Source organism: Quercus robur, chromosome 1 (assembly GCF_932294415.1).
Source record: "Quercus robur chromosome 1, dhQueRobu3.1, whole genome shotgun sequence".
Classification (NCBI taxonomy): domain Eukaryota; kingdom Viridiplantae; phylum Streptophyta; class Magnoliopsida; order Fagales; family Fagaceae; genus Quercus; species Quercus robur.
In genome coordinates this window covers 32,330,372-32,348,389 of record NC_065534.1, presented here as the reverse complement: position 1 = coordinate 32,348,389, position 18,018 = coordinate 32,330,372, and the positions used below count along the sequence as shown (strand labels likewise).

Below are 18,018 nucleotides of genomic sequence, written 5' to 3'. Positions count from 1 at the left end.
TTCATTTAGGTTTTTTTTTTTTTTTTTCTTGGGTCTGTAATTTTGGATGAATGTGTGTATTTTTGAAGCTTTTCATCAGTTTAATTAATTGGGTTTAGTAATTTGCTAAGTTTCAGTGTTTCAGTGATTTGATGGGCTTGGTTGATAAGAAAATGCAAAATAAATAAATAAATAAATAAAAATATTGATTTTTTATTAATTTTTTGGGCAACCAACTATGTTATTTGGGGGAAGAACATGAACATTCATGTTCTGGGAACACAGTCTTCAAAAAAAAAAAAAAAGCGTAAATGTACTTTTAGTCCCTACATTTTGGCTTTTTTCCATTTTGGTCCCTACATTTTAATTTTACCACTTTTAGTCTCTAAACCAATTAACGCGTGCTATTTTCGTCCTTTCTGTTAGTCAACCAACGAAAATATTTGAGGTGGCTATCAGAGGAATTAAAATATTATAAAAAATGCCACATCAGCATCTTTTTTTTTTTAAATAATTTATCAATTTTAACTAAATAAAAAAAAAGAAAAAACATAATTAAAAACAATAAAATACATAAATTTAGATCTAATTCATTTTGAATAAGAACACACAATAATATGATCACGGATTTAAACATTATCACAAGAATATTAAAGCACAAACCCAGAATCAAACACAAACTCAAATTTAAAAACACAAAGAACACAGTAACAAACAAAAAAGAATGAATTCAAAATCCCAAAATGGTAGAATTCCTGGAACTAGAATCCCAAGACGGAGTCCGAATGCCATGGAACATGATCCCAGGCACAAAGCAAGAATCCTCGAACTGCGTCGTCCTAGTCTTTGCCATCTACTCTCCGATCAGACCTCTCCCAAACATCACCCTCCTCCCTTCCTTCCCTCTCTGCTGCCGCACATGTTGCTTTGTCCTCGACCCCTTCGCCATCGTCGACTTTGCCGCCAAGATCTGGATATGCCCTATTTGCTTCTAGTGCAACCACTTCCCTCCCAACTACACCTCCATCTCCGACGACAACCTCCCCGCCGAGCTCTTCCCTCATTACACCACTATCGAGTACTCCTAAGACAACCAAATCGACCAGTCGCCGCCGCAACTACCACTTGTTTTCTTGTTCATGATCAATTCCTATCTCATTGAGGAAGAGATGGGGTTTCTGAAGTCTTCGATCTACAAGCTAAGAGCATCTTGAACGGCGCTTAATCCACAAAAATGAGATGTGGAGGTTAAAGGGCAAAACAGAGGGTAAGTGCTAGGTATATGTGTTTGTGTGCTCAGTGTTGTAAGGCTTTGTGAGCATGTAACATGTGTAATAACACGCACACCCAAATTGGGTTGGTTAGGTTTGATGGCTGCACCAGATTGGTGGAGGTGGAGATCGTGGTGGCTGGGTCAGATCAGTGGTGTTGGTTCAATTTTTTTCGGTCGTAGGTGGTGGGTAGATCTAGGTTTTCTAGGTCTGGATCGGCTAGGTCCATTGTGGGTTTAAAGAGAGGTTGAGATGTTTTGCTTTGTCTTGGTATGGTTGAGGGATTGAGCTGGGTTTGTTCAATTTTGTAGATATTTTGTTAATGATTGTATTGATTTAATTTTCAGATTTAAATCTATTTTTTCTTTTGGATAATTTGGTTTGTGTATATATATGGATTGATTTTTTTTTTTTTTTGTACAATATTCTTTTATGATTTTTCTGTGTTTGATTTCTGGGTTTGTATGATTTTTTTGGGTTTGTGCTATTGTGTGTTCTTGATGGGTTTATATGATTTTCTGGATTTGACTTGACATTTATTTTGAGAGTAAATAGTTTATGTTTGTTATTGTGTTCTTTGTGTTTTTAAATTTGAGTTTGTGTTTGGTTCTGGGTTTGTGTTTTTATGTTCTTGTGATGATGTTTCAATCTGTGATCATGTTCTTGTGTGTTCTTGTTCAAAATGAATTAGATCTAAATTTATGTATTTTATTTTATTTTAATTCTGTTTTTTCTCTTTTTATTTAATTAAAATTGATAAATTATTTTAAAAAAATTAGATGCTGATGTGGCATTTTTTTATAATATTTTAATTCCTCCGGTAGCCACCTCAAATATTTCCGTCGGTTGACCGACGGAAAGGACAAAAATAACACGCGTTAATTGATTTAGGGACTAAAAGTGGTAAATTTAAAATGTAGGGACTAAAAGTGGTAAATTTAAAATGTAGGGACTAAAATGAAAAAAAAAAGCCAAAATATAGGGACTAAAGTGCATTTACGCCAAAAAAAAAATAGAAAGAAATTTTTTTAATTTAATTAATTTTTTAAAAAGTCAGAAGTTTAGGGCCTGTTAAGTAAGAGATTTCTAGTAATGTTATTGTTGTTTTGTGGAAATATGTGTGAGTGAAAGTGTATGAAAATACGTGTAATATAGTTTAAATACTGAAAACTGTTGTTTAAACATCAATAACGAACACCCCCTTAGAGTTTTGTTTTTGTTGTTTGTTTGATGTGGCTGTTTTCATATCAAAATTTTGACGTAGCACTTTTTAAATGCCAAATAATTTTGTTAAAATATTATTTTAATGGTAACATTAGCATTTAGTGTGTTAGCGGTGCACTCTAACTATCACATATGAATATTTCCATTAGTGAGATGATGGAAGGGACTAAATTGAAATGATTTTCAATTTTTAGGGACTAAAATAGGAGTTCAAAATAAGTGTGGACTAAAGTGAAAAATGACCAAAAAGATATTTTTGCCAAAATGCAAAATGAATAAAATTATGAAAAGCATAGGTTACAGTGCCTCCTAAATTTGGACAAGCACCGTAGAAAAATCCTATATTGCCTCATGGGTCCATAATCTGAGGCAATTGTTTTTTAAGCTTTATTGGCTAACTTTTGGGCCTTATGCTATTTTAGCATATATATATATATATATATATATATCATACAAATGCCCTTAGTACATAGTAGCATATCTCCTAAACCATTAGAAAAAAATCTAGTAGAATAATTTAGAGATTATTCAATTATAAATTTAAAAAAGAAAAGAACAATACAGTTTTTTTTTTTTTTTTAAGAACAATCAAATTGACCTTAGACTTCCGCACTGATTTTGGGTGTTTTTTTATTTTATTTTTAATAACTTGGAGAAAAAATAAAATCCACTATAAAAGGAGTTATCAATTTTGGCACTCATAATTTTTTTGATAAGTAATTTGGCACTTATAAGTATAACATTCATCATCTGTTTTCGTTGTCCATGAACTTGATGGTCTACTTGGTTGGGTAAAAAAGAAGATGAAAGAAAATGAAAGTTTTTCTTCATTTGGGATGGTAGAAAAGAGGTTGGAGTTTTTCACTTAGGCCCACCAAAAACCATTTTTTGTATTTAGGAGGAAAAGTAGAGGGATTATGTTTTTTGGTTTAAGTTGAAATTTATTATTTTGCCCAATCTTTTTTATCCTCCCCTTAATAAGGATATAATAGTAAATTTATTCAAATAAAAATTTCTATCATTTCACTTTTTCACTTTGGTAGAGAAAATTGGAACATTTTTAATTCTTCAAATTTTTGTCCTTCCTCTATTAGTATTTTATATCCTCTCACTTTTCCATCATCCCAATCAAATGGACTACTTATATAATTTTTAGAGTTAAAATAAGCAAAGATTGGTATTATTTCCTTTCTTTACTTTTTTTTTTTTTAAACGGTTAAAGGTACAATTATATTTAAAAAGAAGTGAACTCTAAACTCTTAAAAATTATACTTACTAAAAGAAATAATTAATTGGGAAAAAAATCAGCCAACTACACACCATTGACTTAGATTTGTTAGAAGCTAACACATAAATATTTACGTTTCAACTTTTTGATGGACTTTTAAAAATTAAAGAGAAAGTTAAATTTCAAAATAAAATGATAAAAGTTTATTCTAAAAGATTGTTAATGGTTGTTGGGTTTTAGACCCCTATTAAGCCAGGTTTTAAGCCAAGTGATTACTTTGTCAAATTATGAGCGCTTCTTGGTTTAAGTTATAACCATACACATATGAATAACAATAAAATCATTGAAGTGGATTTTAGTTAGCTCAATTGGTAAAGTCTCTGATGGTTGAATAAGAGATCTGGGGTTCAACTTTCGTCTACACCAAAAATCTGATTGGTGTCTTGATCTAATAATAAAGAACTATCATTGGCTCAATGTATGATTGTTTTGATCATTAGTAGAGTTTGGGGGAAATAGGCACAAAACTTTTAGATCTATAGTAAGATAGACTCTAAAAGTCTCTTTTACGTTTCCTACGGGTTTCTTTATATACTGGAGGCTTAAAAAACCAAAAACCTAGTGAATAGATGGGCTAAAACACGAATCAGGTTTGCCGCACTTCAATCGATCAAAAATTAAGCTCGATCTATCCAAGTTGCAGTTTCAATTGAACAGAAGCTATCTAAAAGGTGTGAGTTTTAATTAGCTCAACTGGTAAAGTTTCTGATGGTTGAATAAGAGATCTGGAGTTCAATCCCCGCCTATACCAAAAACTGATTGGTGTCTTGGTTTGATGACAAAGAGCAGTCATCAGAAACGAACGCCACAGGTTGAAATTTTCTTAAAAAATTTAAAAAAAAAAAGTATAAAATCTTGTGCTCTCACTCTAAATAAAAATGAACCTTTATTGATGAAAGAGTGAAATAAAAGCAATAAAATAATACTAGCTCTGACCCTATATTTATATACAGAGACTAAAGTAACCAAAGAAAACTATTAAAAAACTAACTCCCTAAAAGAGGGGAAAGTCTGTTACAATTGCATTCCAGCTCATGCACACGTGTCCAATCACCTTCTTAACATCCTTGCATACGTGGCATCATCTACTGCATTGAGTACAACACTTGATCATAGTGAGGCATTACTTCAATCATAGCCATAGCAGCCGTTTGATCAATGTCTTTGTCACCTTGAAGTTGTGAGCTGATCTGATTAGCAAAATGGACTTCTCCTTGATGCAAGGAAGCATCCTGCTGTGCTGTTTTAACAAAAAGTTTAAAAGGTCACAAAGCCACGTATTCAAGGCAATGAATAGTAGAACCTGAAAATTGTCTTGTCTTCAAATATTACAGGACGTTAACACAACATTTTGTTCATGGGTTTGTAAACATAACTAAAATTCTAACAAAGTTGCTGGAGTAACAATTCACTAAATGCTTCTTTATGAGAGTTTATTTTTATATTGATTTATTACGTTAAAAAAATAAGCTGAAGAAACTAAAAATTAAACCCGGCCTAAAGGATATAAAATAGTCAATTGGTAAGAAGTTAAAATAATTTAATGATTCTTTTTTATATCTTAAAACTCAATAATTTTTTTTCCCCATAATGAGTGTATGTGTACGTTACATTGCTACTCTTGCTTCATTTTTAAAAAGCATTTCAAAAGAGTAATTCTCTACGTTTCAATCCGGATCATTTATATGACTATAAAGTCTATAATTATAAACATATAAAAATGATACAATTTTTTTTTTTTTTTTTGGGTTCATATTTGTACACGCGTTTGGTATATAATAAAAGTAAGTTAATTTCAATGAATCAATAAATTATTAAAAAAAAAGAAAAGAAATTGTAGGTAAATTTCTTTTATCAATACTCTCTAAAAAAAATGAATTGTCTTTTGGATTAAGTGCCCGTTTGGAGAGCACTGAAAGTTGCGGTGTGTTTTACTTTTCACGTTTTGCCTTCTTTTTTTTTTTTTTTTTTTTTTTTTTTTTTAAACCGGAACATTTGACTCAGTCTTCCGTGAACAGTATATTCGTGCACTGTTCATGTATCCATAAATTTCACTTTTTAACAACTTTTTCATTAAAAATGGGTCCCGCGATACTATTTACACATTTAAAAATTATTTTGCTACAGTATTTTCAATTTCAGTAACAATAAACTTAATCCAAACGGACCCTAATAGTATCGCTTTACCCTTTTACTCATGACATCGATTGACAATCGTACGAAAAGTGGAGCAAGCTTCGTAGGTTCTTCCTGTGACCAATAATGTAGTCGTCTAAACAGATAAACAACGACCATGAAGACTTGCGAGCTAAGTTTAGCCTGAACATAGTACAAGTAGAACTCATTTTCTCCGCTTCCCACTGCGTCTTTGAGTCAGCAAACCATAGTGATAGTGTAGAATTTCTGTGATCTTAAAAAGTCCTCGAATTTTCTTTTCTTCTCTTTTCAATTTTGTCAGCTAAGATGGGAAAAGGAGAGGGTCCGGCGATCGGAATTGACTTGGGAACGTGCTACTCATGTGTGGCAATTTGGCAACATAATCGAGTGGAGATCATACCCAATGATCTGGGAAACCGTACCACACCTTCTTATGTGGCTTTCAATGAAACTCACCGCTTGATTGGTCAGGCAGCTAAGGACCAGGTTTCCATGAACCCCACCAACACTGTTTTTGGTGAGTTCCTATTTCTCTGATACCATTACAAGTTTAGAGTTTTATATAATTTTATTTGGTTGTTTGTGTTTAAACGTATCTGGGTTCTGTTTTAGCTGATTGGTCAGCGGCAAAATTATTGTGAAGATGAGGACACGTTTTATTTTATTTTATTTTTTAATTACTGTTGTTTTGCTTTCTTTTTTGATGGTTAAAAATTAAATAACAGAGCCCTTTGCTGTAAAATGGGGAATTTCTGTTTCTGTTATAGGAAAGTTCTCTGGTTATTGAGAGTTGTAGAGATGTAGTTTAGCCCTGGCTATAGTTTTGATTTGAAGGCTGGGGTTCAGACTATTGTGATCTATAGAGTGGTTGCCTGGTTGGCTGCTGCCTCTGGCTTTGAGTAGTTTTGGTTTGGTATTGCAATGCTGGTATATGTAAAAACTTTTTTTTTTTTCCTTTCAATTTTATCTAACAACTTTTTAAAAACAGTCATCTGATTATTTATTTTTAATTCAATTTTATTAAAATATCAAATTTTTAATTGTTTTTCTCTCTTCACACACTACAACTCCATCCACTCTCAGCTTATAATATATCTCATTGTGTCCAAGCCTAGCTCTTAGGTTAGGCCATTTGGCCATGAATAGAGGGCATTAGAAAAGAGAAAATTTGAAGACACAATTTTTGTCACAATCATGATGAGACTGTGGAGGAGAAAAAGTAACAGGTGTGTGGGTAAATGTAAAAATGATAGGTAACTACTCACCGTTTGTCATATCAGAATTGTGGCAAAAGTGTTTGCACAAAAATTGTAGTTCTAAAAGAACCCCATTAGAAAAATAAAGTTCATAGATTCAAAATTTTGGATCAATAATTTTTTTAATGAAAAAAAAGAAAGAAAAAGAATAGAGAAAGCATGGATGGGTTGTGGGTTCTCTCTCCCCACCTCAAAAGACTCCTAGTAAGCAAATAGTAATTCAATCCGGTTAAAATTCGAAGTTGTTTAAAAAAGAATGGTTGTAACCGAGTCAAATCATCATAAATTATCAATTTTCCATAACAATTTTAAGACTTCAATTTTTGTAACCAAGTTTCCCAACCAATAAGTTGTTATTATACATTAAATAATTCCTCTCTCAACACCAAAATCAAAGTAAGAAATTAGATTCTAACTTTCCTTCACCATGCATCACTTTAATGTTAATTTCTTTTGTTAAATTTTGTGTTGTAATTTTGATATTTGATTCTTTTTATATATAATTATTATTGATTTGTTTAGTAGTGATTCATCTAATTATGTGTAAAATATTTCTTTGTTTAGGGAAGTTAAAATCATTGGGTGATTCTATTTTTAAGCGAAGTTTCAAAATTGACTTTGATAAGTTAGATTCTATTCTTCTAAGTATTATGATTATTTTTTTAAATTATATTTTGATTTTGTTTCAATAATTTGTAAATATTTGTCAATTATAAATTTCTACTAAAAATATGAAAAACCAAATAAAAACTGAGAGATGAATAGAAAAATTAACTAAATGTCAAATAGGATTGTATATATAAAACATAGAACAAAATATTTCTAGGAAATCTTACAAATTAACAAAAAATTTATTAAAAAAAAGAGTTAAAAGATAATAAATAATACAATCGAAAAATTAACAATAAAAATAATCATAAAAATGTTCAAATATGCAACATAACAATTCTTAATTATATAAAAAATACTTTTTTTCTATCTCTAAATGCATATACCGCTTATAGAATTTTACAATCAATATTGTTTGTTTTTGTGAAATCAAAAATTCAAAACTAAATTTGATTAATAAAATTAGTTGGATTAATCATATTATCAATTGAAAAATATATATTACGAAATCCTCAAAAATCAAGAAGAATGGATTTTAAATAAGAAAGGCTCCACCTAAATCTTACTTAAAATCGATTATGTCATAAGAAGATTAGATGGACTATTTATATTATTAATTGAAAATTAGTTATTAGGAAAATCTAAATATAAAATTAACGATTTTGCATCTAAAAAATTAAGAAGAATTACTTTTAAATAAATAAAAAATTATAATGGATTTTAGATACAAGAAAGGTCACACTTCAAATTATGGTCTTAGGCTTCAAACTACATTGAGTTGACCTGATTGTAACTTCAACAATTTATTAGTGGTGTGCTCTTGCAGTACAGTGTTTCTTTGGTAAATAATATTTTCTCACTCATCCATTTGTTTTTATTTTTTAACAAAGGTTCAATGTTGAACTCTTTATTTTGGTTTAGATAAATCCATGGAGCAGTAAGAAAAGTTTATCTGTATTCGCTTTGTTCTGGTTTTCAATGAAGCTATGAATGTCTAATGTCTTGATTTGTTTATTCAGCCAAAAAAGAGAAAAAGTAATGATTTTTTTGTATACTGATGTTCATGTTGATGGTATGAAGACTCCAAACGTTTGATTGGAAGGCGATTCAAAGATGCCTCTGTGCAGCATGACATGAAACTGTGGCCATTCAAGGTGATTGCTGACCCTGATCATGGGAGGCCCATTATTGTGGTCACATACAAGTATGAGGAAAAGCATTTTTTGGCCGAAGAGATCTCTTCAATGGTGCTCATAAAGATGAAGGAGATTGCTGAGGCTCACTGTGGTTCAAAGATCAAGAATGCTGTTATCTCTGTCCCAGCTCGTTTCAATCACTCACAGCGCCAAGCCACGATGGATGCAGGGGTCATTGCTGGTCTAAATGTGATGCGGCTTATCAATGAGCCAACTGCTGCTGCAATTGCATATGGGCTTGACAAGGATGATGGTACAGGTGAGAAGAATGTGCTCATCTTTGATCTTGGTGGTGGGACATTGGATGTCTCACTTCTTACCGTTGAAGAGGGTATCTTTGAAGTGAAAGCTACATCTGGTATTTCCCACTTGGGAGGTGAAGATTTTGATAGTAGAATGGTGAACCATTTTATTCAAGAGTTCAAGAGAAAGCATAAGAAGGATATTACCGGAGGTAAGGCTTTCCGGAAGTTGTGGAATGCTTGTGAAAGGGCTAAGAGAATTCTCTCTTCTAATACTCGAACTGCAATTGAGATTGATTCTTTGTACGATGGTATTGACTTCTACTCAACCATCACCCGGGCCAAGTTTGAGGAACTTAACATGAATTTATTCATGAAGTGTATGGAGCCTGTTGAGAAGTGTTTAACGGATGCTAAGATGGACAAGAGAAGTATCCATGATGTGGTTCTGGTTGGAGGGTCTACAAGGATCCCCAAGGTTCAGAAATTGTTGCAGGATTTCTTTGATGGGAAGGAGCTTTGCAAAAGGATTAACCCTGATGAGGCAGTTGCTTATGGTTCTGCTGTGCAGGCTGCAATTCTCAATGATGAGGGTAATATAAAGGTGAAAAAAATCTTGTGCCTAGATGTCACTCCTCTCTCTCTCGGTTTGGAGACCTCTGGAGAAGTCATGGCCGTGTTGATTCCAAGAAACACCACTATTCCCGCCAAGAAGGAGGAGGATTTCTCAGCTGAATCTGATGAAAAGGATAGAGTGACCATCCAGGTTTATGAGGGTGAATGTACCAAAAGCAGTGATAACAATTTGCTAGGCAGATTTGTGCTCTCTGGTATTCCTCCATCTCCTAGTGGAGATCCACAAATCGCTGTTTGTTTTGACATTGATGTTGATGGAATCTTGAACGTCTCTGTCAAGGATAAAACCACTGGAAAGGGAAACAACATTACAATCACTGATAAGGGCAGGCTCTCTAAGGAAAAGATTAAGAAATTGGTGCAGGAGGCTAAGAAGTACAAGGCTGAGGATGAGGAGCATAACATGAAGGCTGAATCTAAGAATGCACTTGAGAACTATGCTTTCAACATGAGGAACACATTCAGAGATGAAAAGATTGCTGCTAAAGTTCGTGCTGTGGACAAAAAGAAGGTTGAAGAAGCAATTGAGCATACTATTGATTGGCTAGAGAGGAACCAGCTTGCTGAGGCAGATGAATTTGAGGACAAGATGAGTGAGCTGGAGAGCATCTGCACTGAGCTCATTGCCAAGATTGGTCAAGGTGGTTATGGTAACATGTGTGGAGCTGGACAGGAGGCTAAAGAGCGTAACAAGGAGTTTAAGATTCATCAAGGTGTTGATATTAACATGAATGGTATCATGCATGAGTATACGAAGCCTAATAATATTTGTCAGAGTTCTACTTCTAATGGTCACATGGATGTAGCCACGAAAAGGGATTATGAGGCTAAGGAGTTTAAGGACAAAGGGCTGGAGGCTGAGAAGAACATAGCTCAGGATAAGCAGGATAAGAAGAACAAGGTTGAGAAGTACATGGCTGAGGATAAGGAGCATAAAAAGAAGATTGAGGCAAAGAATGCGTTGGAAAATTGTGCTCACTACATGAGGTACAAAATCAATGATGTGAAGAATGCTTTAACAAAGACTGAAGATGCAATTGAGCAGACGATCCTCTGGCTTAATAGGAACCAGCTTGCTGAGGCAGATGAGTTTGTGGAAAAAATGAAGGTGCTAGAGGGTATTTGTTACCCGTTTATTGCCAAGATGTACCAAGGAGCTGGTGGTGATTATGGTAAATGATTTTCTTGCACATTTCCTTGCGTAATAACTTATTTATAGGAATGTTGTTGCTGATTCTCTCGAGGTCTACCTCTGTAAATTTGGTAGTAGCTTATTAAGAATGTTGTTTATAAATATGTAGCAAAAGCCTTACTGTAATCTTGTTTTGGTTTGTGAATAATAAGGGTTAACGTCCTTGGGCTGATATGGTCCTTGCCCTCTGCTTCTCTCTGATTTGAATGCCAATTCTTTTTTTGCATTCTCTGGAAAAGAAAATTTTCTACATTCTCGACCTTTCTCAAGCCAACCAACCTTTGTAGTTAACAACTTAAACAATGCAATAAAAATGCAATTTAATTCTATCCAAAAAAGAAAAAAAACTGCAATTTAATGGTAAAATTTAATTTGGTAGTTGTGAATCCTCATGTGACAATGTTGCTATACTTCTTAGTTCTTACAACCCAATGCCTAATAGGGGCGCATTTTGGCAAAGAAACATAATTAAGTGATATTTGCAAGAACTCATTTCTGTAATTTCAAATTAATCAACATTAGAATTGTGGCCGTGCGGATTAAGTAAAAAAAAAAAAAAAAAAACTTATTTCAACTAAGAAAATATTCTAAGAATATAATCAACAATTAAATGGACAATAAATATAAAAGAATAAAAATGACTTCATGTTACACGGTGAAAATTGAAAATACACACACGAAGACCAAATTTTTTACTGAAACCAAAAATTATAATATTTTTTTATAAAAAATAAAAAATGAAATTTCATTTAAGTTCATAAAATTTTTTGGTATTTACTTTTAATCGGAATAGTATTCTAGTTTGCTTGAAAATTCAATAATGGAGTTTATTTTGAGCAAACTATGTCAAAAATTCCAATGTATTCATAATGTGCCAAATGGAAAGCATGTCGAACGAAGTGTAAAACTCGAGCCATATATTGCAAGCAAAGCACAATCTGTGAAGATGATAAAATATTGGGCCTAATGGCTTACCTTAATGGGCCTGACGGACTGGGTCTCTTGGGCCTGTGTGATGATGGTCCTAGCTTCGAAGGCCCATCACTGACTGACATTGTAAGGGCCCATGATCCGAAACGTCCATAGCCCAGAAAGACCCCATGATCCGGAAATGGGAATCCTTGCTCACCACGCTTAGGAGAATTGGGAGTAGAGTCCCACATTGAAAAGATGTGGAAACCAAAAAGGAAAAGTCAACCCTTTAACACTATAAAAGGCATAATACCCCCAGAAATCGAGGTACGCTTTAATTGACCCTCTCTAACGCTCTAAGTAAAACAGAACAATTCTAACTTGACCGTCGGAGAACCTTTGGCCGGCACCACACCGGTGTTCTCTGAAGGACGTCCGTCGGTTGTTCTTGTCGTGCAGGTTCGGTTCGAGTCGCGAGTACGGTGTGACCCATTGGTGACAAATTTTCGACGTCATCAGTTGGCGCCGTCTGTGGGAACGACGACCGGGTACGGTAACATTTCCTAGATAAAGGAGTTACATGGTACTCACGCGCTCGATGGCAACCACAAATGACGTCCAAGAAGAAGCCCCTACGACTGCCCTCGAGAGACAGGTCAAGACACTAGCCGCAGCCGTGGAGCGCCTCACCAAACAAAACCACGACCTGATAGAGCAGCTGAATCAAAAGAGTGCGGCGGTGAATAGCCAAGGAGAAGATCAAGAAGGGAACAGTGATGAAGGGAGAAATAATGACGGACCACAGGAGAGTAACGCCCCGAGCAAACAAGTGCGACGGGACGCTAGCATCCCTTCAGTGACGGATACAGCTCCACAACCCATCATCGCGGAGATGCAGGCGATGAAGGAACAGATGGAAGTACTGATGAACGCTCTCAAGGGGCGAGTGTCCAGCGATCTTGACGACCTTGTCAACCGGACTGACTCGCCATTTTCGGCGTCCGTCAATTCCTTCCCCCTGCCGAGTAAGTTCCGCATGCCGAGTATGGACAGTTATGACGGAATCAAGGACCCTCTCGATCACCTAGAGACCTTCAAGACCCTGATGCACCTTCAGGGAGTGGCGGACGCAATTATGTGTAGGGCATTCCCTACAACCCTGAAGGGCGCAGCAAGGATTTGGTTCAGCCGGCTAACACCAAACTCCATCGGCACCTTCAAGGAGCTGAGCGCTCAGTTCACTACGCACTTCATCGGAGGGCATCGGTACAAGAAATCAACAGCTTGTTTGATGAATATCAAGCAGAGAGAGGAGGAGACGCTACGGGCCTACATATCACGCTTCAATAAAGAAGCGCTCTCGATCGACGAAGCCGACGACAAGATATTGGTGGCAGCGTTCACGAACGGGCTGAAGGGGGGTAAGTTTTTGTTCTCCCTATACAAAAACGACCCAAAGACCATGTCAGAGGTGCTTTACAGGGCCACCAAGTACATGAACGCTGAAGATGCACTGTTAGCCCGAGAAGACAGACCCAAGAAAAGGGACAGACAAGAGGACCCCCGACAGGACCAGGGGCGGAAGAGAGGACGGATGGGAGATCGAAGGGAGGAGAGACGCCCAAAACCAATGGGCGGAAGGTTCACAAGTTTCACTCCGTTGACCGCCCCGATAGACCAAGTCCTAATGCAGATTAAGGACGAAGGATCCCTGACGTTTCCGGGAAAGCTGAAGAGTGATCCCAACAAAAGGTCAAGAGACAAATATTGCCGCTTCCACCGTGACCATGGTCACGACACGGCCGACTGCTATGATTTGAAGCAACAAATCGAAACCCTTATCCGACAAGGGAAATTGAAGAAGTTCGTCAGTAAGGAGAGAACGGATCAACCCCCACAAGAACAACACCCCCGCCGAGAGAACGAGCGACCAAGGCCCCCATTGGGGGACATAAGGATGATAATTGGAGGAACAGGTGCGGCCGGATCGTCAAAAAAGGCTCGCAAAACATATCTTCGGATGGTACAGAATGTTCAATTGGCAGGCACAGTGCCGAAGATGGCAAGAAGGGAAGGCCCTATTATCGGGTTCTCGGAAGAGGATGCGAGACGCCTACACCATCCACACGACGATGCCCTCGTCGTCACCTTGCGGGCAGGCGACTACAACATCCACCGAGTGTTGGTCGACAACGGTAGTTCGGCCGACATCTTGTATTATCCGGCGTTCCAACAAATGAGGATTGATAGGGAGCTGCTGATACCGACAAACGCCCCACTCGTTGGTTTCGGAGGGAGTAGGATATTCCCTTTGGGCGCAGTCACGTTATCGGTGACAGTAGGAGATTACCCTCAACAAATCACTAAGGACGTAACATTCTTAGTGGTCGATTGCTCGTCAGCCTACAATGCTATTATTGGACGACCAACGCTCAACTCCTGGAAGGCGGCAACATCAACTTACCACCTGATGATCAAGTTCCCAACGGAGTATGGGGTAGGAGAGCTACGCGGAAGTCAAATCGCCGCACGAGAATGCTACGTAGCTATGATGGAGGTGGAAGACCAGATCCAGGCCTTGAACATAGAAGAACACCGAACGACGGCAGAACCTACAGAAAAGCTAGAGGAAATAACTCTCGACAGTTCCAATCCAGACCGAACCACCAGGATCGGAACACTTGCCAAACCCGCAATCCGTCAAGAGCTCGTAGCTTTCCTGAGAAGCAATAAGGATGTGTTCGCCTGGAGCCATGACGATATGCCAGGAATCGATCCCTCGGTCATGGTACATAAGTTGAATGTGTTGCCCTCGTTTCCACCCGTCCGACAGAAGAAGAGAGTATTCGCCCCGGAACGAGACCAAGCAATCGCGGAAGAGGTCCGCAAACTCCAAGAGGCAAGCTTCATTAGGGAGGTCTACTACTTCGATTGGCTGGCGAATGTGGTAATGGTGAAGAAAACGAGCGGCAAATGGCGGATGTGCGTGGACTTCACAGATCTTAACAAAGCATGCCCCAAAGATAGCTATCCCCTTCCAAGGGTCGACATCCTAGTCGACTCGACGGCTCAACACCAGTTGCTAAGTTTCATGGATGCTTTCTCGGGTTATAACCAGATCCGCATGCACGAGGACGATCAAGAGAAGACTTCGTTTGTAACCAGTCAAGGACTCTTCTGTTACAGAGTAATGCCATTCGGCCTGAAGAATGCAGGGGCAACATACCAGAGACTAATGAACAAGATGTTCGCACAGCAAATCGGGAGGAATGTCCAAGTCTATGTCGACGACATGCTGGTGAAGAGCCGGAAGGAGGAAGACCACTTGGAAGATCTCAAGGAAACATTCGGCACACTTCGATCCTACAACATGAAACTCAATCCGGGAAAGTGCGCATTCGGTGTAACGGCGGGCAAATTCCTAGGATTCATGGTATCTCAAAGGGGGATTGAAGCTAACCCGGACAAAATCCGAGCCATAATGGAGATGGCCCCCCCGAGAAACGTGAAGGAAGTACAGAGCCTTAACGGCAAGGTAGCGGCACTGAATAGATTCGTGTCGAGAGCGACGGACAAGTGTTTACCCTTCTTTCGAACATTGAAAAAGTCTTTCGAGTGGACGGACGAGTGTCAGCGAGCCTTCGAGGAGTTAAAAACCTATCTATCTTCACCACCTCTGCTAAGCCCCTCGCAACCAGGTGAAGAACTCTTCCTCTATTTGGCTGTCTCCACGGCGGCCGTCAGCGCGGCCTTAATCAGAGAGGACTACAGGGCACAGAAGCCCGTGTACTACGCCAGCCGGGCGCTCCGCGGTGCCGAGGAAAGATACCAACCTATGGAGAAACTCGCTTTTGCGTTGGTCACGGCGGCTCGCAAGCTCAAACCCTACTTTCAAGCCCATACCGTGAACGTGATGACCGACAAGCCCTTGCGAAGGGCACTGAGTAATCCTGAAGCCGCGGGTCGACTGACGCTGTGGGCAATAGAATTAAGTGAGTTTGACATCAAGTACCGTCCACGTGTGGCCATTAAAGGACAAGCTGTAGCCGACTTCATAGCTGAGTTTACGCATGACGCGGACAAGGGGGCAGAAGAACCCCCCCAGTGGAACATCTACACCGACGGATCATCCAATAAGCGAGTTGGAGGAGCCGGCATAGTATTGCTGTCACCTGAAGGAGACAAGATTGAATGTATGGTCCGTCTCGACTTCCCCATTACCAACAATGAAGCAGAATACGAAGCGGTAGCAGCAGGACTCGACCTAGCTAAAGCCGCCGGAGCTGAAAGTGTGGCCGTGCATTGCGACTCTCAAGTCGTCACCAATCAAGTAAACGGAGATTATGAATGTAAAGGGGAAAGGTTGAAGAGATATCTTGATCAAGTGAGGGCGAGAGTTGACGGGCTAAAAGCAACGTTCGTCCAGATCCCCAGGGGAGACAATGAGCTCGCTGATCGGCTAGCCAAAGCCGCTTCAGCAGAACATATGATAACACCGGGTAATGTACTTCCCTTTGTTCAAATCTTTCCGCTAATAGACCCCGACAACATGCAGGAGATACGCTCCGAAAGAAACTGGACTACGCCGATAGCTTCATACTTAAAGGACGGGATATTGCCTGAAGAGAAGGAGGCAGCGAGAAAGCTAAAAGTCCGAGCGGCAAGGTTCGTCTTGATAAAAGACATTCTTTACAAGAGAGGTTTCTCCCGTCCTTACCAAAGATGTCTCGGGGTTGAAGAGGCAGACTACGCGATGAGGGAAGTACACGAAGGAATATGCGGGAACCATTCTGGATCGCGGTCGTTGGTGCACAAACTGTTACGAGCTGGGTATTACTGGCCGACCATGCAAAAGGATGCTGAGTCCTATGTTAAAAGATGCGACAAATGCCAGAGGTTCAGCAATTTTATCGGACAGCCAGCTGAAGAGCTAACCCCCATAACGGCTCCATGGCCGTTCGCTCAGTGGGGACTGGACATCATGGGACCTTTCCCAACGGCGATAAGGCAGCTAAAGTTCTTGGTAGTGGGCATTGACTACTTCACGAAATGGGTAGAAGCGGAAGCCTTGGCCACCATTACAGAAAAGAACATTAGAAGTTTTGTCTGGCGGAACATAGTATGTAGGTTTGGTATTCCTAGAGTCCTTGTCTCAGATAACGGGAGGCAGTTCGATAACGGCCCCTTCCGTGATTTCTGCTCACAGCTAGGAATAAAAAACCACTACTCATCCCCCGCCCATCCTCAGGCTAACGGTCAGGTTGAGGTCACAAACCGATCCCTGCTAAAGATTATCAAGACTCGGCTCGAGGGGGCAAAGGGCATATGGCCAGAAGAACTGCCAAGCATACTGTGGGCATATAGGACAACGGCGAGGACTCCGATAGGAGAGACACCGTTTCGACTGACATACGGGAGCGAGGCAGTCATCCCAGCGGAAGTTGGGCTCACAAGCTACAGGTTTCACAACCACGACGAGGGAAGGAATGACGAATCCATGAGGCTACAGCTGGACCTTATAGATGAGGTCAGGTCGGCAGCAGAACAGAGGATCGCTAGATACCAGGATCGCATGTCCAGACATTTCAACTCCCGGGTCCGACAAAGAAGCTTCCAAGTAGGAGACCTCGTACTCAGGAGGGTCATGGGTACAACTAGAGACCCTACACAGGGAAAACTCGGCCCCAACTGGGAAGGACCATACAGAGTTACGTCGTGGAAAAGGAAAGGGACATACCACCTGGAGACAATAGACGGAGAAAAGCTACCACATCCGTGGAATGCCGAGCACTTGAGGAAATACTACCAGTGATAGCGACACGACAACCAGTTTCTCTTTTAAGACTTTTTGGCATTATTAACTTTTTTTGGCACTGTTTAACTATTTTTGCTACAATATTGTCGTGCCTTTTTTAAGCCCAAGGGGGCAGGCACTTCTCCTTTACGCATTTCTATAATCAGATGCAATTTTGATCCTCTACTTGAATGTATGTCATTGCAATTGTCCACAAAGTTAACGGAAACGATAGAAGTCCACAAGATGGACGGATTATCCT

General features: G+C 38.8%; 1 protein-coding gene across 1 annotated transcript; it reads left to right on the top strand.

Annotated features, from left to right (window-relative positions):
- The first annotated feature begins 5,967 nt into the window (after nt 1-5,967).
- On the top strand, nt 5,968-11,238 carry LOC126731086 (heat shock cognate 70 kDa protein 2-like). The gene is made up of 2 exons (XM_050435020.1): nt 5,968-6,436; nt 8,865-11,238. The coding sequence occupies exons 1-2, from the start codon at nt 6,226-6,228 to the stop codon at nt 11,036-11,038; spliced, it is 2,385 nt and encodes a 794-aa protein (XP_050290977.1). The 5' UTR covers nt 5,968-6,225; the 3' UTR covers nt 11,039-11,238.
- Nucleotides 11,239-18,018: the final 6,780 nt, after the last annotated feature.